The 27207-nt window shown below is 39.6% G+C and overlaps 1 protein-coding gene across 1 annotated transcript; it reads right to left on the bottom strand.

Annotated features, from left to right (window-relative positions):
- Nucleotides 1–645: 645 nt before the first annotated feature.
- LOC134578508 (solute carrier family 22 member 20-like) lies at nucleotides 646–24473 on the bottom strand. Its single transcript, XM_063437495.1, has 10 exons — nucleotides 24072–24473; nucleotides 22812–22915; nucleotides 21967–22121; nucleotides 21481–21649; nucleotides 21223–21346; nucleotides 20823–20938; nucleotides 6395–6609; nucleotides 6023–6131; nucleotides 2342–2545; nucleotides 646–715 (listed from the first exon to the last, which is right to left on the bottom strand). The coding sequence occupies exons 1-10, from the start codon at nucleotides 24471–24473 to the stop codon at nucleotides 646–648; spliced, it is 1668 nt and encodes a 555-aa protein (XP_063293565.1).
- Between the last annotated feature and the right edge of the window lie 2734 nt (nucleotides 24474–27207).

Raw genomic sequence — 27207 nt, 5'->3', positions numbered from 1 at the left:
CTTTTTAAAGCAAAGATGAAAGTAAAAATAGTGAAAATGTGTGGAGAAGAAAAGTCATAATCATGATGAGAAGAAAAGTCATAATCATGATGAGGGTCTGAGTTGGGGACATAAAAATGTCAGCAATGAAAAAGGGATATGGAGGATGGCATGTGAAGAAGGACAAAGGGAATATTGGAAATTGCAGGTGGCAAGGAAGTTACAGTAATATTATATATTAGCAGCAATCAATTGTTTAATAAAAACATTAAATATCAACATATTACATAGGTGATAATGCTGTAAATGCAACCACATTAACAACTTATGAGTTAAAACTGATAGTATCTGTAAATAGCAAATCAATGCTTAATCTTCAGCCTTGCCTAATTAATCAAGTCTTAAACCCCAGTCAAGGACTGATTAAAGTGCAGATATTCAGTGTTGTGTTGAGTAGAGCACCATAAGGTGCAGCAATTCATCGACGTGACCAGTACTGTGGTGTCCAGCAATTCTGTCTCTAATACACTGGTACCTTCTAATGGTACACATCTGAAATAACTACATAATTATCTGTAATTGTAAAATATATTTTGCAATAGGATGTCTAATTGTTCATATTTCGGTGAAATTGTATTTCCACCTTAAACCAATCAGTGAACGTCTTCAAACTTTGTTTTTTTCATCATCATCATCTTCTTCTGATTCATCACTGTCCATGGATTGATTAGTATACCTGTAGATAAAGTGTGCATCATGATTATAAATAAATACATTAAAATATGATTAAACAGACAATCATGTATGCAGATTTGCGTATACTCAATACATATATATTTTTTATTTTTTTTATTAAAACTGGTCATGTCATGTAAACGAAATGATCATTATAGGACAATGCCAATGTAAATGATAATAAGAACATGTGAACAAGAGAAGTGTGAAAGAAAATGATTAAACTGTACATTCTATAAGGCTGAACTCGTAATAGTGCTTGAGACACGATCTTTGTTTATATGGTATATAATTATCAAATTCTTATTTATTTTGATGCACATGCACATAAAGTGCCACCATACATATATGTTTTTTTAAACAGAAGGCGGTAGTTCTCTAGCTTTAGTGGGAATAGAGGGACCCCGTCATAAAGTTGTTTGCTGCCCTCTTTTTGTCTCACTCTTCTCTAGCGCTCCCTCACCCCCTTTTTGTTTTTCTGTGATACAAATATGTTGCTTTAAGTTGAAAATAATTGAAATTTTATCTATTCATTGTGCTAGCAAAAGTTCTAGCAAATGTATAGACTGGGAGAAAAAAAAAAGCTATTCAAAAATAAGTCCTTGCAGCACCTATGAATCAATTCTTTAGAATAGTATCGAACTCCATGTAGAAAACTGACTTTCAGATAGTTCTCCTGCTCTTGGGCATGGCAGCTATATGCACGGTGGTTGCTAAAAGACTATCTATCTATCTAGTTCATTCTTGATCCGGCTAGAGGAGAATAGACATAATATCGGCGTGAGTGTCCCTAAGATGGATCAAATCATATCAGAGAGAGGAAAGGACAGAGAAGAAACCTGGGGTTGGAGTTACAATGGTGTAACACCCATGGACCCATAGATATGGCGGAGCAGGACCAAAGGAAAATAGTAGTCTATTCTCAAAATTTTCAGTTGATTATTTGCCTAGGGAGGATTTCAGTTAAGGCGCACCTGTTATGACAGGTTCATCATAAACTAAAATTTACACAGCATACAATAAGTATTTTTTCTAGAAGTGTTTCCTACTACATACTACCAGCTATTGATATTAAGCAAATACTGTGGCTTTCTCTCGATCGTATCGAAGGGTACAAATTCTAGGGAATGGACAAACTATTTATGAGCAAAGTGAAGTGGAAATAAGAAAATAATAATTTCATTTCATTGATGTCTTGCCTTGGGAAGAATTTAAGGAAGTGACAGAACACACATTTGCCTAGAGCATACACATTTGCAAAACAATGATTTGGTTTGAATGTGCAACAAGACCTCTATGTATCACTGTCACTTTGTATTGTTTGTTTGACATAAAGTACTAAAATGAAACTAAAGTACTAGAATGAAATGTTAGTAACTGGTAAAAATGATTATTTAGAGGAAAAATAAAAACAAAAACACAAAAAAAGACCAAGGGCAAGGAGAAAGATGGGCAATTATGGAAATACAGAAGGAAAAAGTAGAGCAAAAATGATAAGGGCATTTACCCCCGAAGTACAGTATATTCAGTAACAGGATGTGAACATAAGAATTATAATGTAAATAGAAATAAAACACTAAGCAATACAATACATTATTAATAAGATCCTATTACAGGCAGTATTTACCTTCTTTCCACATCATGGATTGTATCACGGAGAGGGGAGTCTTTGGTCTCCAAAAGAAAGCAGGAGAAGAGACCGGCCACTATGGGTGTGACTCCAAACACCATAGAGAAGAGGGATAAAGAAAAATCTCCGGTTAGATGTACCAGGGAGGCTATGGCTGAGCCAAGTCGAGCATTCATGGCACTGAAACCCATTCCAGTTTGTCTAGGGATAAGAAAGGTCTGTTTATAATTTGAAGGAGAGACTTACCATTTAGTTAGATGTTGCTTCTTAGACTTATGCATGGGGGAAATTTTGGTTCATCTGAATCGGGACAAATAAAAAAAAATATTTCGGGTGAATTTCCTTTGTCATTTTGGAAAAAACAATTTGGATGAACCAAAATGGCATGAAAATTGGCCAATGAGTGTACTGTAAAATATATACATAGTGTGTCTGCATTTGCATTATTAATTTTGAAGGAGATAGAATTTATTTACAAAAATGTTTCAGTCTCACACCAAATGCAATCCATCCCGTCTGTTTACCTACTGCTCCTCCCTAATTCTCTATAGGTAACCATGTTTGTGGATCCTCTACTTATTTTCCCCAGAAACCATCTCTAACATTTTGCTACCACTAGTTTTCAAAGATTCATAGATTTGCTCCCACCTGCCATATGAAGGTGGGAGCATAAGGAGGTTTTTAACCCACCCCCCTAGACTTTCTAATTAATTAATTTATTTATTTTTCATTAATGTGGCAACCTTAGCACAAAGGAGTCTTAACTATTAACCACTGGCTGGTAAAAAGTTTAGAATTTTTTTAAATGTGGGCTTGGATTTAAAGTATTCAGGTCCAGATTTCAGGGTCTCAACTAAAATCTTGGCCTAATTCAGGCCAGTTCGGTGCCTGAATTGCAAAATCCAAATGGCCCTGAATGTAGCCGGATGATTTTGTCCAATTCGGTACAGGGCCCATTCGTATACCGTATACAGTATAAATATAGATTTTTTTCCTGCTCACTTCTTTTTATCCCTCTATTGGTTAGTCCTCACTAGATCTGTGAATCAATATTTAGCAGCTGTTCCCTAGCCATCAATCATCTTTTTTTTTGGTACCACAGACTGAACTCCGAATCACAACACAAGCTAAACGATTCATCCATTGTCCGTATCATTAGTTTTTTATGATTCGTCTGTTCATTTCAGAGTTCAGGATTACGGACGGATCGCCAATCACCCTAAATTTGGAAGAATCGCTCTCGTTTCAATCTGACTGCCCAACTCTATTGCTTTTTACAGCATGAGAGAGGAGAAATGCTTCCTTCTTCTGAGCCAGTATCTAGATAAGCGCTGTTTAACTTCCTTAGTGAGGTGAGACATTTCATATGAGACCATAAGACCAATACATACTGATTGCTTTGTATCTCCTGGGGAATTTAACTCTTGTTTTTTTTCCTAATACCCACCCTAGATTATTTTGTCGCCAAAACTTACATTAGCCTTATTTCATCTCCCTAGCAATAATAATTTTCCCCTTCCATTCTCGTCATATACGCTCCAATTCTCTCCAAATTCGCTCATTACCCCTCATCACATCTGCATTAAGCCATGTCATTTCACACTTTATCTTATTTTGCTATATTCTTCTATATTCCAACTACCTCTTCTCTACTATATCTATCTGTCTTTCCATCCTTATTCCGTCTTTTTTATTCTCTCTGTCCCATCTCCCTTCTACTAATAATTATTTAATCTTCTTCATCTGTTTATCTCCCTCCCTTGCTCTTTGCATTTTGATCCAATAAAATTGCTTTAACCCCTTAAGGACAAAACTTCTGGAATAAAAGGGAATCATGATATGTCACACATGTCATGTGTCCTTAAGGGGTTAAACCTCTGTGAGTGCCTGAAACCTCTACTTAACTTAATACAACGTATACTAAGGATTTGCTGGTCCTGCTTAAGTTGAACCACCCTGTGTCTTCATTAAGTGCAGTACTTCCTCTTTTTATAACAATCTCTATATAGTCATGTTGTCTTTCACTCCACAATATCACGTCATCTATGTAGAGTAGTAGAAAAGGTCCTTTTGCCATTTCACCATCTGCTAAATTAAGTTTTGTGCCATGAGTATTTCCACACTTTTGTAGCTTGTTCAAGTCCATGTATTCCACTCTGTAACTTGCATACTAGACCTTCATTTGTTTCAAATTCTTCAAACTCCATCATGTAAAAGTTCTTGATTTATTTTACCATTCACGAAAGCTGACTTTACATGTAGCTGCTCTACATGAAGCTGTTTAGATGCAGGAATAGTTAGTAATGCTCTCATTGTGCTGAACATGGCTACTGGTGCAAAGGTCTCATCATAGTCTTTTCCATACGTCCAAGTAAATCCTTTTGTACCTGTCGTGCCTTGTTCCAGATCGCACTTCCATCTGCATCCCGTTTTTGCTTGAATACCTAGTCGCCACCCATTGCTTTTTTACATTTAGGTAACTCAGTAATCATGTTTTTCTTTTTCTTAATTAAAGGGTTACTCCAACCACCATGACCACTTGAGTGATTTGATCACTGGTGGTAGTATGTATGTGCAGTGTTTCTGTTTGAAACACTCCCCATACAGAGATTGTGTTAATTGTTTGCTGGGGGCTAGCTGCATCCCCATCACACCTGACATTGGCAGTACAGATCTCTGTTCCTGGCTGCCTAATGTCAATCCTGTGCAGAAAAGTGTCTGTCAATAGCGCGCACAGAGCACCTGCAAAGAGAAGAGTGCTTCTCCCTTCCTCCCTTCACTGCAGACAGTTTAAAAAATAAAATAAAAACCCTACCCAACTATTCAACATGGTGATCTGGATGTGTTGAACATTTATCACATTAATAACCACAGCAGCACACAGAAGAAATGTAAAACTAATACTTTGTTCAAAATACTTTCTTGAAATAGGTATTACCATGAATTGTGGCACAGAGCCAAATCCAAATAATGAAAAAGTACTGAGGCCCACACTAGAAACACCTCAGGGTAATGTACAATCCAAATAAGGATATACATTATGCAGCTGGTTTATCATAGATTATATTAAAAATGTGTCAACAGGTGGCAATATTTTCCAACTTGATACATGTTAAAGGTGTTTCTACTGTGGGTTTATGTGCTTTTTCATCTTTTGGATTTGTCTTATACTTTGTGCCATAATTCATGGTAATATATATTTAAGTGATTTTGAAATAAAGTATTATTTTTACATTTACTCTGCTGTGGCTATATATGGGATCTACGATACTGACCACTCAAGGCAGTGATTATCCACTGACCCGCACCCTATATCTCTTACATACTTAAGTCTGGTTTTGAACTTGTGTGTAACCTCATAATATTATGTTTTGTAAGTTTACCGTGTTGCTAGTATGTAGGGAGGGATACACCAATGCATGTACTGTCGCTAGCAGTGAAAGATATTGCTGATACTAAGTAATGATACAGTAATGATTCAGCCATTTTCACCAGCTTGTTACCCAGGATAATTTTAGGCTCAGCCCTTCACATAGCTGGTTGATTTCATCTCCACAGATGATTAAGTCCAAATATAGGTTTCCGATGTCTTTGTCTTTAGAAATGTTTACACCGAGCCCCCTAAACATTTGCACATATTTGTTGTTAACTATTAATTTCCTTTAGCGGAGCTCTCACCGTATTTCTGTGGGGTAGAGTTCTCCGGTGAATAGGTACATACATGTGATAGAAGAAGCCAGAAAAGCCTTCCCGGTGACTGCAAGGACTGTACATAGGAGACGCATGTCTGAAAGGAGAAAAAAAAGAGTTAATACATTAACCATTTCAATTATACATAAATAAGGGTTAGGAGTCATGAGTTGCACGAGACTGGGATTGAAAGGAATCCTTGGCCAAAGTTTAAATCTCAAAAATCTGAATTGGAAGAACTGTTCCCCAAGACATAATTAAGAGAAGGTTTTGTGAATTGAAGGAGAGGGGGTACATAGGTGAATTGAGTTTCTAAACTACAAGGGTTCCGCATCTCAATGAGAATCCACAATTCCTTACTTGGAGGAGCAAATCCATATGATATGACCATTGCGCCTGCAAAGATGAGGGACCAAAACTGCATGACACGTCTTCCTACAAAAGTCATTGACACCATAACAATGACCTTGGCTGCCATCTCCACTCCTCCAAACAATGCTTGAGCCAGGAAAACACTGAGTCCAAAATTCTGAAGGTCCATGCTTAGACCATAGTAAGCAAAATTGGAAGAAAGCCTGTAAGGCCAAAGTTTTCATCATTAGTTTAAACAGCTTAGGTTGTGGAATTATTTGAGTAGTGTGAAAGTAAATGCTGAATTTTTTTTTAAATATGGGACATTAGTGGAATGATGCCATTACAAACACAATGCCACTATTTTAATATTAACACTACTTGCTTAAAACTCGTTTTTACTATCTTATATAATAGTTTACCCTTTTATTGCTACAGGCAAGAGATTCGATCTGGACAACAAGCAGTCAAGCCATAACCATTATGCTTAAAAGAACGCTATATTCACCCAGACTACTTCATCTCAGTGTTGTGTCATGCCTCCCCATACCTCCACCTCCCACCCCCCACCCTTCCACACACACACACACACACACATTTAACCCTGCAGATTTATTGTTATTGTTATTTTTTACTCAAGGCACTTCTGAGAAACAGCAGACTAAAATTCCACTATTTCAACCTGATGGTCTCATAGAAACCATCTAATTGGCGCTGCACTGTGTTTTACCGCGTATGCCCACTCAATCTCAATCTCGATGATCTCAGCCAAAGAAGAGGTGGAGCTGCACGCCAGAGAGCAGAGCGGTGAGAGAGAAAAGGTAAGTAAATTAACCCATGCACCAAGGTCCGGTCACTTAAAGGGTGACTAGGGCACTCGAGCATTAGGAATACACATTTGATTTAGTGCTCCTTTAAACAGCACAAAGATAACAATTATAAAGTTCATGGCAGGAATACAAAGTTAAAATGATGTTATGTGAACAAATGTAATAGTTCCTTCTCTAGACCAAGTTGGTCGAATAACTTGAGGTTGTGCATAAATATAAAATAATTTTGGTTTCATGGCAAATTGATTGAGAAATTTTACTTTACTCAATCCTGGATCACAGCATGCTATTTAAAATCTGGTATTTTATGTCAAGACACGGAGGCTCATATTGCTTAACCCTTTCCTTACTGTCCACCAATAGCAGCAAAGAATACAAACAGTAAGAAAAAATGGTAACCATAGTGATAAGCCACTCCCATACCAAGTCCCAGAATAATAGTCAGCACCTCCCCACATACTCCCTCTTTCTTTGCTGCTCCACACAAAGATAAGTACATTACAAATTTACTCTTATCTTAATTTATTAACTATTGATTATTTAGTATTATTTATTATTTTGTGTTATTATTATTAAAAACATTATTATTGCTTTATTATTCTTATAGTAAAAACTGATTTTCTCCTGTTTATTACTTCTATTGTTGTCTGATATGATGTTTGTTACCTTTGAGCCCAGTTTTACAGACCTTCCTTGAGGAATTTTTCTTTGTACCCCTCTCCCATGAGCTTTCCTTTGTTGCTCTTATCTCCTTTTCCCTTTATTCTCTCCTTATCTCTGCCTCTCTCCCCCCTTCTCCCTGACTGTTTTGAGAGTAGTGTTAATAGTAATAATAATAGAAAATAAGCAAATAAATAAAAATGAAAATGAAATGAAGGGTGGAAAAATGGAGGAAATTAAAAGAATAATCAAAATATAATCTATAGGGGGGCGGAGCTAAGCTACTGAAGAAGAAGGTCGCATGGCCGCGAGGCTCCCGACATTAGCTGCCATAAACGACCACTATCCGAGCCCACACGCGAGCCTGACTCACCTCAGGGCACTCTTTTCATATCCAAGGGCACGATGGGCCGAAAATTGAAAAAACAGAAGGCGGATAAGCCCCGGCTGGGCATGAACATAGGGGAGCTCTGGCGACAGGCCCACGATGCAACAGAGGCCAAGATGGCGTCCCTGCACGGAGGCTGCACGGACTTCTCGGATGAGAACTCCGACGACACCGATTAAGTCCTGATGCCGGCCCCGGCGCTGCCACCGCCGATGCGGGCACAGACCCAGCCGGTAGGAGCAAGCCCCACCCCGGTTACCATGGAGGCCTTGAGCAAGCTCATGGCGGAACACCAAGGTAAGATAGCCGCGGAAGTGGCCCTGATCCGGGGAGACCTCAAATCTATTGCAACGCGGCTGGGAGTAGTGGAGGAGACATCCTCCGAACACACCCGCCAAATTACGGAGCTCCAGACGGCCGTGAAGAACCTACAACAACAACACCTGCAGCACGAGCATCAACTGTCGACACTGGAAGATAAACGTCGCCAAACTCACCTGAAAGTCAGAGGTGTAGCAGACACAGTACCTGAGGCAGAGCTCCCACACCTCCTCAGGAGAATGCTCGCCGCACTGTTGAATCCGAAGACAGCCAAAACCATTCTAATTGATGGGATCTTTCGGGTGCCACGGCCAGTAAATGCACCGCCTAACACCACCAGAGATGTAGTAATCCGTTTTCAAACCCTCAAAGACAAAGCTGCGGTGCTGGAAGCTACCAGAGGCCTCACCGCATACCCTTTCGAGGACATGACCCTGTCCTTCTACGCGGATCTCTCTAGTGGGACACTAGCGTGGAGAAGGTCCCTGCGTCAATTTACCTCTATACTGAGACAACACCAGCTTAAATACCGGTGGGGACCAGGCCGCACGCTACAAATCACCGCCGGGCAAACTTCATATGTCATCCGGGACCTACACGAGGCCGCGGAGGCCCTGCATAAACTAAACCTCCCGGGGACCTCACCTACAGTACTGGGGACAACGTCCAGCCAAGGGCACTCCTTTAGCAGAGAAGCAGCCGGAGCCCCAGAGTTCGTGCCACTTCGCCCACCAGCGGCACCCTACGCAACAATTACGACCTAAAACCTTTACACAAGGACATTGCTACCCCGGCGCACATCGCTACCCCTAGGTCCCCTGGATACAGCCCGAGAGGGGCGACTTAGTTCACTTCGTTAATTGGACTCTCCATGCATATTTTCTGTATCCGGCTCGACACGTTAAGGGGCTGTCTGCTGACGAGGTGGGGGGGAGCCCCAGAGTCCAACGATCCCACAGCATTACCCGCTAACCGGAGTCTACCCAAGCTTTGATACCCCCTGCAAGGTACCACTTCCTAACACAATCCAGGGCTCAAGGGACCTGGATCACACCGGTCGAATCAACTCGGCTAAAGCTTCGCACACCGTACAGGCATTGCCCCTCAAACATTGACTAAATGAAACTGAGGTTGGAAGTTCTCACCCCGTTAGGGGAAAATGTTCATTTTATGTTACTTGTTTTTATGACTATAATTTTTTCAACTGTAGGATGCTTTGAACTAACAGTCTTTGGCATGCACTTTTCCTGTCGCTACTGCATGTTAACTGCTCTGTTAACAAAACGAAGTGCACAATCTACAAGTAATACTGAGCCCTAACACCCGACTCCACAATACGAATCGTGGCGCATACCAAGCGAGACGGGATCTCTCTTTTTGTTGTGGTGGCCTTATATTTTGACTGTCATGCCTAGCCTGTTGTTTTGTTTTGAATATGTGCTGACACTGATGGTCATATTGTTGACAATAATGTTTCTAGCCTTCCATCATTGTGACTGCCGTATATAATACTTGTCTAAAGCTCTGACAGCATATGTCTCGGGGGACCGCTGAAAGCAAGGCGGGAATGTAGGCTCCACTTTTCTTAAATGCAGACTAGGTTATATGATGCCCACCAAGCAACCAAAACTCTAGGCGACCTCTAGCGATACCATAAGGCACACCAATAGTAGCAGACATAATCTTGATATGCCAATACTCAAACGCTTAACTGTCATTGCGTGCTTATATATGTTTAGACACTAGACACACAAGGTCACACTACTTGTTAACACTACCACATGACATGTTCTATTGAAGTCGGAGAAGCCTAATTACCAAAAGCCCGCTCAACTGAATGAAGCCAGACCCCACTTACAATAAGGTTAGCATCTCATTACTAAACACCACATAGCTAGTATGCTCTTCGACCTTCAGAAGTACCATCTCGCATATCTCCTACTGTCCTTATAATTCTGATAAGTCTGTACTCATAAAATGAAAAATGCGCAAATGTATCAACCGCTGTCTCACCTGTTTATACCTTTATGTACGCTGTTGTGGCGTTTTGCCAATTTATTTGTACTCACCTGCGCAAAAAATAAAGAATTTAAAATAAATATATATATAATCTATAATCAGTATTATCATAAAAAAATAGTTATTGTAAAAAAATATTTTTATTATAAAAATTATAGAAATTAGTTATAAAAAATTAAAAAGGTCAAAGTCTATATTCAGACCTTGTGGAGTGAGGGTCTTTAGATTATATGCCCATTCCATTTCTGTGCTTCCTAAAAATGTTTTATGGTTGTTTGGTTTAAATTATCTACTCTCATTTTTTATATATCCAAAATACTTTTATTCACACTGATTCGCCTTTTTTTTTTTTGTTATTATTCATAAAACTCCACTATTACAATACGCCTCCTTTAACACATTTGTATTGACATCCACACAAAATCTGGTGTTATAATACTGATTTTATTGTACCTTATATGCATTTGTTTTTATATAAACCCTGCTACACAAGCATGTTAATATGCCATTATATTATATTTTACTGTGTGTATTTTCCATATCCCATAATAAGTATTTTGTTATGATAAATATATGGGAGATGGGTCTGCTCTTCACTCTCTGGCAGTCCCTTTTGGGTCTTGATCTTGTGACCCAGTTGTGCAGGGTAGACCTGCGCTGTCTATGTTGCTGCCTAAATAAGACAGCATATAGGCACATCCCTTCTGCATAACTCTCGCCACCCCGGCCGTGAGGCTCCTCCCACGGGGTGACGTGATTATTTACTACTAAAATATTCAGTGTCCTCTCCCTCCTCCCTACCGCATATGCGTCCCACTCATGTGTGACGCATGCGGTTCACTCATGATAACGTGACGCGGAAGTAATTAGCCTCGTGACCTCCTTTTTACTCGTTTTTTTTATGTTTTAAAGCTTTGTTTTTAGCAATTAATATTTAGAACAACCTCCCATCGCATACCCCAATATTGTGTATCTTACTATTAAGATTGTGATGATGTCATTTTGGCAGGAAATTCAAATTTCAATGCAATTAATGTCTCCTATATAAACTCATGCTTGTCAGGTCTATGTTTTTCTCAGTTTCTACTTACAGAAGCCTGTTGAGGCGAAACGCGTCTAGAAACCTTTTATATTTTGTGATAATAAAGGAATTTTTTGGCTGTATACACTACTGTTGCCATATTCCTTTCTTTCACCTTTTTATTTTATTTTATGATCGTTTTTATCACCTATAAGAAGCACAAAGAATCCCTAGGTGGGGATTGTACCACCCATACGCTATACATCAAGCACTGAGCCTGCTCAATATACTGTGAGTATATTTCATACCTTTGCAAACAGAAAATACAGTGAGCACTATATTGTATTTCTCTTCTTCCTGAGTTGGACTACTCTGCTGTTATATATACCTGAAAACCAGAGAAACTCTACATATCCACAAAGATCTCTTCCTACTACCGTGGATTACACTATTTTGAACTAGTGTTGAGTTACTTGGACTGTATTATATTATTCACTTGTATAAAGTATTGTTACTTACAATATCACTTTTTTAAGGCGCACCCTTTTCCTTTCATCTCTTTTTACATACTTATTCTGAGGGGACTAGAGAGGACCCCTCTTTATATAGGTGTGCTACCTACACCCTTTATACCAAATATTTCCTGTGGCATACTAGCGCTGACCCTTATTTTAGATTTTTTCCAGACGCACCTAAAAATGATAAACATTCCAGACGCACCTAAACATTCCTAAATTGTTTGGAATAACGTGCTTTAAAACATCAGGTATGATGTTGTATCGATCAGGTAGTGTAAGGGTTACGCCCGCTTCACAGTGACAGACCAAAATCCCCGTTTAACGCACCGCAAACAACCACAAACAGTCCATTTGCACAACCACAAACTCCCCATTTGCCCCCTGTATTTTTTTTTTTTTAAATGTACACTTCTGTTACACCAGATATGAGTTGCACTGGTGTGACACTGTGCCCTGGGAGGCCCTGAAAAGCACACGTGTGAAGGAAACTGACTGCTATTATATTACAGTCAAAAAAGTGTTTTTTGTTTTTTTTTAAATGCAAGCTATTGTGACACCAGATATGAGTGGTGGCACTGGGACCACCTTAAAAATATTGGATATCGCTAAAAATCATGATCACTATATACTTTCTCTACAAACCTCTAAAACGAACCAAACTACTCATCCATCCGCTATACCACTTTATCCCACCTAGAACTAGTGCCCAGTTAAAATACTTGACTCTTACTTACCCACACTCAGTCATGCCACACACATTTCACCACTACTCTCACTGAATCCCTCTGACTACGGCTAAATTCATCTTCTACATCAGAACACTACACCTAAGATTGGGTTGTATCCATGTCTCGGGTCTTTCATTTAGAATAGGGGCAGCTTCGGTCTCCTTCAACATTGACACTCCAGTGCATATTATTGAAAAATTGGGCAGATGGAAATCCTCAGTCTACAACCAATATATTCCTCATCCTGAGAAAGAAATGAGGAAAGCTTTTAAAAGTTTGGCTTTGTAAATTTGATGCAATAAGTGTGTTTTTCTTTAATACCTTTTCACCCTCTTTGCATGAACCCGATTTACATATATTACTAATATGTTTCTGAACATATATATTATATTATTCACTCACTCACTCACTCTCTGGGCCGGCCTAAGACATCATGCTGCCTAGGTCCAACGATAAATGACTGTGGGGGACAATGTATAATAAACACAGGTTACTGGCTATGGGAGGATAATATATAATAAACACAGGTTACTGGCTATGGGGGGGATAATGTATAATAAACACAGGTTACTGGCTATGGGGGATAATGTATAATAAACACAGGTTACTGGCTATGGAGGATAATGTATAATAAAAAAAAAAAGAATACAAAAAAAAAGAATGCAGCTTCAGAATTAATCTAAATTGTATAAATTGGAGGTGGCAGGGTCTGGGAGGGAGGGTCTGCTGCTGATTGGCTGGAATGTGTCTGCTGACTGTGAGGTACAGAGTCAAAGTTTACTCAATGATGACGAATAGGGGGCAGACCGAACATCGCATTTGTTCGCCGTCCGTGGCGAACACGAACATGCGATGTTCGCCGGGAACTATTCGCCAGCGAACCGTTCGGGACTTCACTACTGATAGATTAAAAGGAGTTGTTTTTAAATTGATCCATCCAGATAAAATTGGGTTTGTCCCTGGTCGGTCGGCCTCAAATAACACCAGAAGAGTATTGGACATACTAGATATGGCCCATAGAAATGATATTCCCCTCCTAACCCTGTCCTTGGATGCCGAGAAGGCATTGGACAGGGTTGGGTGGGGATATTTAGAGGAAGTGTTACAGGCCTTTGGCCTAAAGGGCTGGATTTGCAATGCTATTATGGCTTTGTATTCCAAGCCCTCCGCAAGAACAGTAGGTCCTAATATATCTGCAGGATGGTTCTCTCTTGGAAATGGTACCAGACAAGGGTGTCCTTTATCCCCGCTTTTATACATTCTGACGTTAGAACCTCTCGCTATTAGCATAAGGAACAATCCAAATATTAAGGGTTTCCCTACGAGATATATGGATATAAAAATATCATTATATGCAGACGATGCTTTAATTTCACTTACTTCGCTGGAGGTATCTCTGCCCTTCCTTATACAAGAAATTGACACTTGTAGTGCAATCTCTAATTTTAAGATGAATATTTCTAAATCTACGGCTATGTATAACAATTTACAAGATACTGTGATCGATAGACTTTCTCATAGATATAATTTTATTTGGACTAACACAGAATTAATATATCTAGTGATCGTCGTACCGCCGTGTATTGGAGATACAGTAGAGAAAAATGTTTTGAGACTGCTTAAAGATATGGATTATAAGTTACAAAAATGGAAAAAGTTGGAGACAACTTGGATAGGGAGAATTAATATTATTAATTCTTATATATTACCCCAATGGTCTTATTTTGCTCTATGGTCTTATTTTTTCCCTTAACCCCTTAAGGACACATGACAGAAACATTCCGTCACAATTCCATTAGATTTTTGAAGTTGTGTCCTTAAGGGGTTAAGATTCCTAAAATCTGGTTAACCATGATCCAATAGTTTTTTTCGAGGTTTATTTGGAAAAACAAAAAAACGAGGCTTAGTTTCAGAACTCTGTCTAAAAAATATTCAAAGGGGGGTTTGAATTTTCCCAACATTACCTATATTTGCTATGCAAATACGATAAGACACATTTAGCATTTACAAGATCCACAATATGTTGACGAACCTTGGTATATACTTGAAGCACAGTCTGGTCTGTCTTGCCTAATAAATTGCAATATCTTATTTGGAAGGAATTACAGGGCAATACTCAAATCGGATACCAAGGACCTGTTTTCTTGCCGTAATCGAACAGAATGTAGATGACTTATCATTATCTAGATGGATTAATCAAGGCATAGATACAATTTCAGAAATTATGGTAGTTAATAAATTAATATCATTCCACCAGATTGTAGAGACGTATCAATTACCATCAAGAGAAATCTTTACTTATTTACGTATTAAGCATTATTTAGATATTTCTATTTTTGATACTATATCCCCCATCTATAACTATCTAGAAACAATTTTTTGTTATAGAACTGTTAAAAAAATTACTTCAGTTGCCAACTCTCTGTTGGATGAGTTAAATCAAACCCCTTGTAAAATTAAAGAGCTTTGGGAAAAGGAACTGGATATAGTAATTACAGAAAAGAAATGGTGTACCATCCAATATGACAAAGTACGTTCACAGTCTGAATTTGGTAGAATGACATTTTAAATTGGTATATAAATGGTATTACACCCCGTCTAGAATATCAAAGATGTTTCCACATGTACAGGATACTTGTTGGAGATGTGGTTCTTTTGTTGGAACATATATACATATTTGGTGGACGTGTCCTATAGTTAAATCAATGTGGTCATGGGTCTTTGAATTTTTTTTTAAATTAACTAATAATAAATTAGAGGAAAATCTGACTTCAGCCCTTCTACACCTTAATTGGAATTTTAATTCATCCAAAATCAATTGTATAGCATTACATTGTCTGGTCGCTGCTAAAATTATAATTGCCAGAAGGTGGAAATTATCTACCCCTTTACAAAAAAGCCACCTAATAAATCAAATTAAATTTCAATTGTCTATGGAACAGAATCTCTTAAATAATACAGCAAGCTCAATGCACAAGAAGGGCATACCGTATTTTTCGCTCCATAAGACGCACCTCACAAGTGTTTCTTACTATGGGACAGTTTGTTCAGAATATTTCTTTTCTCCCCTGTCACATAGTGTCCCCCCCTCCCATAGTCTTCACCCACCCCCTCCCCATAGTCTTCATCCACCCCCTCCCCATAGACTTCATCTCCCCCCCTCCCCATAGACTTCATCTCCCCCCCTCCCCATAGACTTCATCTCCCCCCTCCCCATAGACTTCATCTCCCCCCCTCCCCATAGACTTCATCTCCCCCCCTCCCCATAGACTTCATCTCCCCCCATAGACTTCATCTCCCCCCCTCCCCATAGATTTTATCTCCCACCCTCCCCATAGACTTTATCTCCCACCCTCCCCATAGACTTTATCTCCCCCCCTCCCCATAGACTTTATCTCCCTCCCCTCCCCATAGACTTCATCTCCCCCCTCCCCATAGACTTCATCTCCCCCCCTCCCCATAGACTTCATCTCCCCCCCTCCCCATAGACTTCATCTCCCCCCCATAGACTTCATCTCCCCCCCTCCCCATAGACTTCATCTCCCCCCCTCCCCATAGACTTCATCTCCCCCCCTCCCCATAGACTTCATCTCCCCCCCTCCCCATAGACTTCATCTCCCCCCCTCCCCATAGACTTCATCCCCCTCCCTCCCCATAGACTTCATCCCCCTCCCTCCCCATAGACTTCATCCCCCTCCCCATATTATTCTCTTCTATCCCATATCCTCCTCTCCCATACTGTCCCCCTCCCCTTGTCCCATAATTACTTACCTGTCTTGTAGCGTTGGCCGGCAGCACAGGGCGCACCGCGGTACTGGAACTTGAATTTCAGGTTCCGGTTTCCGGCGGGACTGAAAGGAAGTGCACACTCAGCTTGTGCACACTTCCTTTCAGTCCCGCCGGAAACCGGAACCTGAATTTCAAGTTCCAGTACCGCGGTGCGCCCTGTGCTGCCGGCAAACGCTACAAGACAGGTAAGTAAAGCTGCATATTCGCTCCATAAGACGCACAGACATTTCCCCTCACTTTTGAGGGGAAAAAAAGTGCGTCTTATGGAGCGAAAAATATGGTATATAAAATGTGGCTAGACAAATTTATATTATTATATGATTGAAAGACAGGAAGGTAGCCCTATATTATCTAGATTAAACAGATTGAGTGGTGATAGCAATAGGTGATATAAGGCATGGGAATTCTCCTATATGCTTAAATTTAAGTGGACTTTGTCGTAGTTGTTTTTTGTACTTACCTATCCTCATTTTGATATCTTGAATAAAAGTAATTATGATATATATACATAACGTATAAGGCGTTCTGCCTTGTTATCATTTTGCTCTTACAAGATATGTCCTTGATTATAACTACATATTCAGTGTTATCTGGATTTTTCTTCAATGATATATATGGTTCAATAAGAGTAGCAAAATAAGAATGCGTAACAGATCCATGAAGAGATCCATGTAAAATCTGACTAGAATAATCTAAATATTTGTAGGGTGAGAAAGAGAGTAACATAGGGATGATCTGCTAATAGAATTACAGAGAGATTAACTACTACTATTTGGGAGACAAGATATTGGCTTTCTACTAATTACATATATACATAAACATCTATATAAATGTGGATACAGATATTTTTTACTTTAGGATTTATTGATTTCTCACTCTGAAAGTGTGAATGTTAGTATAAATGGCATGTGTATGTGTAGCGGAGGGGCAGGGGTTAATCCAAGGGCTCTCCGCTGGTAATCAGGATTCAGCATACAGAAGGCAGGACACACAGCATAATTCCCATTCCCAAGGACCAGACGACACATAGCCTGGGAGTCAACTGACAATTTTTATTCACGGCTCCAGGAGTTAACTGTCAACTGTCAACTGTCAACTTTTAAATGTTCTGCAATATGACCTAAAGTGGCTAGGTTTGCCACAATGCTCCTTTTATGACATTCTCCCATGCAAGGGAGGTACAATCGGTTCTCGAACAGAATGGTGATTACTGTTTGAGAACCGATTGCCTTGTTCACGTACAGCAAAATAACGAATCATTCATGGTAAAAGTCCCGAATACCGTTCTTTTACGTAGGAAAAAGTCTTTTTACAGTTTTTTGTGGCTACTTCTGCCACACTGCTCCCCCAGAACCAAGCCGGCATACACAGTCTGATCCCAACGGATCGGCTTGGGGATGTCCGGAGTACTACCCATACAAATAGGGTTGCAGCTTTTTAAGGGCCCACCCCACGCTGATCTCTAGGACAGGGCTGAAGGTCCAGTTGAACAAAACCGGGAAGTAGGTATGCTAATGTTTTCCCTGTGCCCGTCTGGGCGATACCAATAAGGTCTATTCCCTGCAGTATAACTGGCCATGCTACCTGAGCCTCAGAGTGATCGGATGGAGCCATGGTGTAGGCCTGCTGTCGAGTAACAACAGGGTATGCTTCTTGGACGGTGGGTTGGGAAACAAAGGCGGATGTGAACTCCCCCAAGTCGTTGCCCAAGATCACATCAGCTGGCAAATCCTGCATAATCCCCACCTCCACATTTCCATGCCCCACTCCCCAATCCAAATGTACCTTTGCAGTGGGGACTTTGTAAATTGCTCCCCCTGCCACTTGTACGGCCACACAGTCCCCAGTGAGATTGTTCTTTGGAACCAGATGATTCCGGACCAGAGTCAAGGTGGAACCAGAGTCACGTAATCCTTGTATACTCTTTCCCTCCATGTGTACCACCTGGCGGTGCCCCTGTCGGTTGTCTGAGGCGGCTTGTATGGGGTTCACTTCGTGAAGGGTTCCCAGGGGTTCTTCTACGAATATGGCTGTCGTGTGTGGGACAATGTTGAGGGGTGTTGGAGACCCCTCTCTGGATCTCTGGGTGGCTTGTTGCTTGGCCATTAAATACTCGTGCATGTTGGCCATTATCCGTTCCACTGTTTCTGTAGGGGGCGTCCCTGGGGAAAATGGCAGCTGGCTCTTGAGCTCTTTTTCAAACTCTGTCTGTGTATTCTCCATGGAGGTGCTGCAGCAGCCGCTGCTCTGTCTCCCTCCATGAGCTCAGCAACGAGAATGGCTTTGAGCTTTGTTACTGGCAATGATTCCCCTTGCTTCTAATAGCTCCTTTAATGTAGCTCTTTTCAAGCGTATATAATCCGTCCCCATTCACCATCTGTTCGGGTAAATTCACATACCCTTGAATTCCGGTTCTCATGTGAATTGGGGTTTCCACAAATTGCTGTTCCTTTCTCTTTATTCGTGCCAAATCTTCCGAATGACATTCTGCTGTGCGGTTCGAATCCCACCGCTGCCACCAATTGTAGCAGAGCGGCAGGGGTTAATCCAAGGGCTCTCCGCTGGTAATCAGGATTCAGCATACAGAAGGCAGGACACACATCATAATTCCCATTCCCAAGGACCAGACGACACATAGCCTGGGAGTCAACTGACAATTTTTATTCACGGCTCCAGGAGTTAACTGTCAACTGTCAACTTTTAAATGTTCTGCAATATGACCTAAAGTGGCTAGGTTTGCCACAATGCTCCTTTTATGACATTCTCCCATGCAAGGGAGGTACAATCGGTTCTCGAACAGAATGGTGATTACTGTTCGAGAACCGATTGCCTTGTTCACATACAGCAAAATAACGAATCATTCATGGTAAAAGTCCCGAATACCGTTCTTTTACATAGGAAAAAGTCTTTTTACAGTCTTTTGTGGCTATTTCTGCCACAATACATGGCATGTGTATGGAATGTATGGTATGACATTTGTTGTTGTATTATGTTAGAATCAAATTGAAATATTCATGCATATCAGGTTAAATTGATTTTTGACTGTACAATTATAACTCACTCTTTAACTGGACTGTAATTGTTATGTATGTTTATTAATATTACTGTATGATATGAGAAGAATAACAAAAATTTTCAATAAAGAATATAATAGAAAAATAAATAAATGTGGAAATAATGATTTCAATAAATGGGTTTAACTCTGTAAATGTATCAAAACCACTAATGTATATTTTAAAAAGCTACTTATATGCAATATGACTAAATGCAACATTTGCCATAATTACACCTTTTATGCTTAAAATTTACTCTTCTATTTCAGGCAAATTACATGGGTTGGCAAAAACTAAAAAAACTAACTCAGACACTTATATCATAGAGTTCTAAAGCACTCTTTCTAAATGCCGTCAAATCATTATAAGTGAAACTGTCCACCTCCAGACTTTTTTCTCTACGGCATAAGCGTTTTCATGTTCCCTGAGACTTTGTACTCTATTCACATGAGTCCCGTGACAGCAGGAGTTGGCTTTGGCCTACCAGGTCTTACCTTAATTATTTATGAATTCTAGCCCTGGTTCCTATTCAGTCTCAGTTTGGAATCTGTTGAGTTACGGATGCATTAGTTTTCTTTTGTTGTTTTACTATGTTTGTTTTTTGGGGGATGTAAGGGCTTGACCAAATATAAAAGGATGCTGCTCCTTGTCTGTTCCGTTGATATATTTATCTAGCTAGCCAACCTGAAGAAGATCATTAATTAGCTGTGTATATAAGCACTGCCTCGCCCTGGGAACTTTGTCAGTTCATTGACTCTGGTTCACGTTTTTGGTTCATGTTTCTGTGTATCCAGATCATGTATTCTCCAGTTTGTTCCCAGCTCCTGACCTTGGCTCTTCTCATCGTTTTCTCTGCCCTCTGGCTTCCCCTGACTTCGGGTTGTCCTTGCCTTTACTGTGACTCGGGGTTATATCTCTGCACAGCCCCTGAGCACAGACTCACAGACGAAATGGATTTTTACTTGATCACCTTGGTCTGTGTTTATTTGCAAGGGTGAGCATATATCTCTGCATACCAGACTCAACGTCAGGTAAGATCCCTGACAATCTGATCTTGCTTTACGCAATAAAACTATATTGACTGCAAATCGTTAGTACTTGTGAACTTACCACACAAACAGAAGACACATGGACATTCGTCTCATTGCAGGGGTGCGTACAAGGTCAAGAACAGAATGAGATGATCTTATCTCCAGTATTTCTTTCTGCATTTCAGAGCACAACATCTGCCAGGAGAACATTCCAAACACATATATGAAAAGGAAATAAATAGCAGACTTGATATTAAGATAGTTAAAAAATAAATATAATAGAAAATAAGTTGTCTCATTGAAGTTAGAAATACAGAAACAAACATCTGTTTACCTAATGATATTGGTCAGTATCAGTTTATTAAATTTTTATTGTTAAACTTAGTTTAACGAATCATTGTAGCATTTTTTACCAAATCATTCTGGTAAACCCAGTGAATTCTGTCTGGTTGTGTTAATGTATTTCTCTGTCTCTTTACCTCGGCATTTATTTTCTTGCCCTCCTTTAACTTCCCATTGAAGCGTGCAGCCATTCTCAGATTTTCCACAGCTTGATGAGGTCTGTCTCGAAGAATAAGCCAACGAGCAGATTCTGGTAGCCACCTAAGTCAAAAACCAAGAAAAGTATCTTTTGATTTTCGCCTATAAATTAGCCATATCTTTTCCTACAGTCAATAATAATGTCATCCACCATTAATCCATTACTCTCCCTCTAGACCTCAAAGACTTAAACGTACCAGGAGTAAATGAAGAAGACACAAAATGGGGCTGAAACAGCAAACTGAAGCCAGCGCCAGTTTCGGATATTGTAAGCAATAGCAGCAAGCAAGAGCTGTCCCACTGAGTACGAAAAACCAAAGAAATTTCCAGCCAAAGTTCGACCTCTGTTGGGCATCCATTCCAAAACTTGAAAAGAAAGAATATGGGTTTGTCTCCACCTTTGTTTCCAATATGGAACACTATTTTTCAGATGTTTCCTCTCCATAATCATTGAATTACAGAACTACACAATTGCATTACTCAGAGTAGTGAAAGTATCCTGATATGTTAATTATCTAAGATTTTTCTGTAAAATGATTGTGGTAAAACAAGGCTATAAAGATTTAATCTCATGAAATATGAATGAATTTTTACCATTTAGCATTTTATCATAATATATGATGACTACCTTAACGTGAACATCACAATTATACTGCACGTCCCCCAATTAAGAGATTACTCACTCAGGGAAATGGAATTGACAGAAACCGCAGATGATGCCACACCACAGAGAAAGCGGAAAGCACAATAGGCATCAAAGGTTGGCAAAAACGCTGCACAGCAGCCAGCAATTCCCATCTGAAGATAAGACCAAGTAAGGATTTCCATTCGGCCAAATCTAGGAGAGAAAGATAACGTCTACAAAAAAGTACAAACTGCCCCGGACCCGATAGTGGTAAACTAACTAGAGATTACAACAACCTTTACCAAGTAAGATATAACAGAATTGCATTTTCATGTAAGGATTCTGATACATAAAAATATAACTACAACTCGAAACACTGTATTGACAAAAGTATTGGGACACACCTCTTAACTATTGAATCATTGCTGTAGGTGTCTAAAACCAAACACCTTGCAGCCTGCATTTACAAACACTTGTGAAAAAAAACAACTACAGGTGGTCCTCGTTTTACGACCTACCTGCTTTGCGACAGCTTGCACTTACGACCAGAGCGGGGAATCCCTTAATCTATGTTTGAAGAAATTTCCCCAAACATAGATAAGAGGGATTCCCTGCTCTGCTGCGTTTGTCTATGTTCATTGACATTTCCCCGAACATAGAAGAACGCAGCAGAGCAGGGAATCCCTTAACGCCTCACTTTCCGACCACTTTGTTCTACAACCGGGTCGTAGGAACGGAACTCGGTCGGTAAGTGTCTGTACATATCAATGTCTATGTATTTAGAATGCAATGTCATAAGAGTTTACTGTTGGTGTACTGGTCAATACTTTTGTCCATATAGTGTATAGTGAATCGAGTGTATAGAGTGAAGCATGCCCTAAAGAGTTATTTAAAATCACTCACTTATCAGCCAGACTTCCAAAAACAACAGCTCCTATAAGCACTCCAGTCATGTAGATGGAATGTGCTACCTGCTTCCAAGAACGCTGGCTGCAAACCAGATTCCACTACAAATCCAAAAAGTGATAGCCAACATTAATAACTTACAAAGTAAACTTTATAGTTTAAAAGCAATCGTGTAATGTTTGTGAACTATACACATAGGGGTATTTACTGAAATAGGAGTTCAAAGTGAATTTCAAATTTAAGACCTGAGTAGCTTAACAAAAAACTTAGCTGACTGAATATTTGTCTATTTTGACGTTAAATTTGAAATTCACTTTGAATACACCTTTAATTGTCTGAAGCTTTGAACTGCTGAGTATCATAATCATACAAAGATGTCCATTTACATTGACAAAGTTAAAATAGGACTGTTTTAGTTGGACTGGTTGATCTGCCGTTAGGGGTGAACATAATAATTAAATTATTAATAATTAATTAATAACAATCGAACCCAGTTATTTGAAGCTAAAACATTATTCTGCAAACCTCTGAGCCTGTCCTGATGATCTATCTATCTATAAAATATTAACAGACACTGTCCAGTTCTATCCTGATAATCTGTAATGAGGCGAGCAATTAACATTAGTTATTAGTCAATGTCTTACCTAGTGCATGATAACCTCTACTAGGTCATTTCATCGAACCTCAAAAATTGCAATCAGAAGGCAATTTTAAAATGGATAACAAGAAAACACTGAGGTTTGTTAACTAAACAGTAAAGTATGGTGACTTAAAACTAAATTATACACCTCTGACCGAAATTATCAATCTGGTAAAATTGGGCCAATAATTCTAATTTAGCTATTTTACATTAAAAATGCAGTGTGGTTCTTGAGTTCATGATAGTTCACTGTTTAGTAAATATATATCAATAACAAGTGTCCAACTTTAATTTTATAATCAGGATTAAACTCAACAACATGACAATTTAGCATATTGATACATAAATAAAAAAAAAAAAAAAAAGCAGAGTATGAATCTGCTCAGGTTGTTGATCCAAGAAGAAATCTGATTGCGGATCAAAAAGTAAAGAAGGACTTTTTCCTTTGTTGTGGAATAATTGGAAATGGCTACAATAGTTTTTTGTCTTATTTTGGATCAAAAGCATATAAGAATGGGCTTCAACGGTGAACATGATAGATTTTAGGTTTGTTTTTTTTTAACCTGGACTACTAGGTAACTATATAAACGATATAACTATAACTTGGATTCCCATACCTCGGTAACAATGGTTGAGGAGAAGACATTTGTATCATAAATCCATCCATCCTTGCAAGGTTCTCTGCTCAGGCCTCTCACTTTTTCAAGTGTTGCATTTCGAAGAAAGGACCATCCTTTATTTCTTCTGTATTGGACACACTTTTCAAGTTTCTGGTGCTCGTCTAAGGGGATAAAGGACCGTAGCAACTTTTCTTGACCTGCATCCCTTGTAGAATTAATTTTATATTGGAGAGAAATACTAAGAGGCACACGGCAGTGGTGAGATGGCACAGCTCCTGTGAAGTTCTGGAGAAGATTGTGACAACCCAAAAGTGCCACTGGAATTAAAAGAAGGATGGTGTGCAGTATCTGAAAGTAACCAACACCACCAAGTGATTCAAGGATAGCATTAAAAGCCATAGGCGGCCAATATCCTTTATCACACGATTCCAAATAGACTAGTACCACCTATTACATAGGACAATAGAGAGGAGGATTTGAAAGTTGTGATTGTGTCAAGCTGATATGAAGAAGTATTGTGTAGAAAGAAATTCTTCTTTAGTCTATTCTTTCTCTGTGTCCACACATCATCTTCCTCCCTTTCCCAGTCCGTCTCTGTACTCTGTGTTTAACTACCTCTGCTTCATATACCACTTTTTGGCAATCTCGGTAAAGTTTTTTTCTTTGTAATCCACCCTTTGTTCTCACGGATTGCACTTCTAAGCATGTCCCTATCTCTTTTCAAAATTACACGGTGTTCCAGATTATTTTGAAATATCCATCTTGAACATGGTTAGCAAGGATATTGCTGGCACATTTTGTAGGTTATGAACAAAGAGTTAAGTCAACACGTCTTGGCTCCTTCACAAAAGGAAGCAAATGGATGCCACATATTCTTGTCAGTCTTGTGAGTTTGTTGGATAGACACTCAAATGGCGGGGGCACATCCTGTCTGCATATGGCATTCTGTGCTGCATTGGGTATTCCCCTTGGTGGAGTAAGGAGCAACTAGTAAGATGCCACACAGATCCCACTGCTAGTTTACAGAAAGGACATTTGGCAACACATTCTGTTGTAGAAACAGGCCCTAAGGGACACAAGGAATTAGAGGGGCATGGGATAAGACATAGGGAAGGGTTGGGGGCATTGCGAGAGCCACTTTTGATAGGGTGGCATGACAGAGACTCATCTGTTGGGGTGGAAAATAGCATGTACATTTGCTTATGATCTCCCCAAGTTAAAAGGGTAATCCAGATGTGGACCCATTGCTCAATGTGCCTTAAAGGGCACCAGCCAAATCTCACTGATGAGGTCCACCAAGGCTGAAACAGTCTACCGGGGTTGCTGTATCTCTCGTACAGAAACATGACAGCATTTCAGATCTAAACAGCATTTCCTGTTTTTTAGTTCTTACATTTTTAGTTTTTTGTTGAAATGGGGAGAGGGGGAGGCACAAGAGAGAGGAACAGAAATGACAGTGGGCAAATGGGGTCAGGTGACAGAGAAGGGGGAGGGGTGACAGAGAGGGGCAGACAAAAAAAGCATGAAAGGAAATATGAGAGTAGGATATTGTGGGAGATAGACAAGACAAATATGGATGGGAAGCTTTGATAGAGTATAGAACGAGTGTACTGGGACTGTACAGGGATGGATGGGATGGACGAGAAATATACTTTATACAATATCTGTTTGGCAGTGGAATGGGGAATATTGTCTGTGGGGTAGAGGGAAGGGTAAATTTATGCTACAGCGGGTGTAGAAGGTGCTTTGTTTGGCTGCCATGAGGTGGGCAATTGATGGATGGGGCAGCACAAAGCCGGTAGAAAGGGAATCAGGGAAAAAAGGGAAGCAGCGTCTTCAAAAGTGTCCTCAATTCAAATAAACATGAAACGATATGTAAAACAAAAGGACAAATAAAATAGAATATGGTGTAGTATTTTAGATACTGGTGATTATAAATAAGAGAAAGGATTTTTGATGCTGGTGATTATAAATAAGAGAGGATATATCTGGAGCTGATTTCAAGCTCCAGAAGATTGTCTCTTGTTTAACATATCATTCCATGTTTATTTGAATTGAGGACACTTGTGAAGGCGCTGCTTCCCTTTTTGCCCTGATTCCCTTTCTATATCTACCTACGGCCAGAAGGAAGAGACTCTGGTTTGGGAAGTCCGAGCTACCACATAAACTTTAAACAAGCGCTAGAATTCCCATGTTTTTATTTTTTAGCTCAAAGCCTGTACTTTATCAGTTCTGGCAACATCCAAACATTCATTTATTGTAGGACGACAACCCTAGTTAACTACAGGTGTCCTACTCTACACATCATAATGCATGCCCCAAAAATTGCTGATTTCGAGGGGCACATATTTCAGGATCCTGTCCTGTTGTCACTTCCAAATTAAATAAAAAGTATTTGATCTGGACATTTAACAAAATAAACATTTTTAAAGAGATTGGATCTGAATATATCTCCTGGCATATACGCCACAGTGGGGAGTAAGTCTTCCTAGTGCAGTTAGGGCAGCAGACAGTGACATTTTAGAATTTGACTTACTGGTAATTTGCTTGCAGTCCCAATTGCATTTGGCCTTTTGAACTATAGAGCAGCCATAGCTGCCCAGTCGCTAGTTGTTTTTTTTTTAAAACTCCAGCTCTTTATATAGATATGCCCACGCCCACAGCATAGTTTGATGGGAGGCGGTAATACTAAAACCCATAAGCTTTTCTTTAACTTTAATTTTTTTGTTTGTTTGTTTTTTTTTAAGGCGGTTGACTAACAGCCACTGACCATTAACCATATGTATAGCCCTTGCACATTGGACATTTTTTGCCTGCTGGCTTTAAGCTCTGTCTGGGGGCAAATAGTTTAGACATTTAAAGTCCGAGACCAGATTTTAACTATCAGGCAGTGTTCATATAGGCTAAAATAAAGATACAATCTGGCTCATGCAAAGTCCAGACACTGAACAGTGTCCAGATTCTGCAGTCCAAATGTCCCCATACAAAACTGGATGGTTTTCCCACATTCAGTACGGAGGCATAATTTAAAGCAACACTATAGTGCTGGAGCACCTGTTTGGGTCCATGTCAACCTCAGAATGGAGTTGACATTATTTAACTTTTCTCCATTGCTAAGCTTGTCTTGCCACTG

Source organism: Pelobates fuscus, chromosome 12 (assembly GCF_036172605.1).
Source record: "Pelobates fuscus isolate aPelFus1 chromosome 12, aPelFus1.pri, whole genome shotgun sequence".
NCBI classification, from domain to species: domain Eukaryota; kingdom Metazoa; phylum Chordata; class Amphibia; order Anura; family Pelobatidae; genus Pelobates; species Pelobates fuscus.
The sequence above is the reverse complement of the archived record's forward strand: the minus strand, read 5'-3'. Positions and strand labels throughout refer to the sequence as shown.

Bases quoted from the DNA above. Each gene is read 5' to 3' on its own strand.
- LOC134578508 (XM_063437495.1), bottom strand. From the start codon at position 24,473: ATGGCTTTTAATGCTATCCTTGAATCACTTGGTGGTGTTGGTTACTTT. The intron at 22,122-22,811 runs GTGAGTGATTTT...TTTCTCTCCTAG, and splicing joins TTTGGAAGTCTGGCTGATAA to ATTTGGCCGAATGGAAATCC. The intron at 2,546-6,022 runs GTGAGAGCTCCG...TCTTATCCCTAG, and splicing joins CTCTACCCCACAGAAATACG to ACAAACTGGAATGGGTTTCA.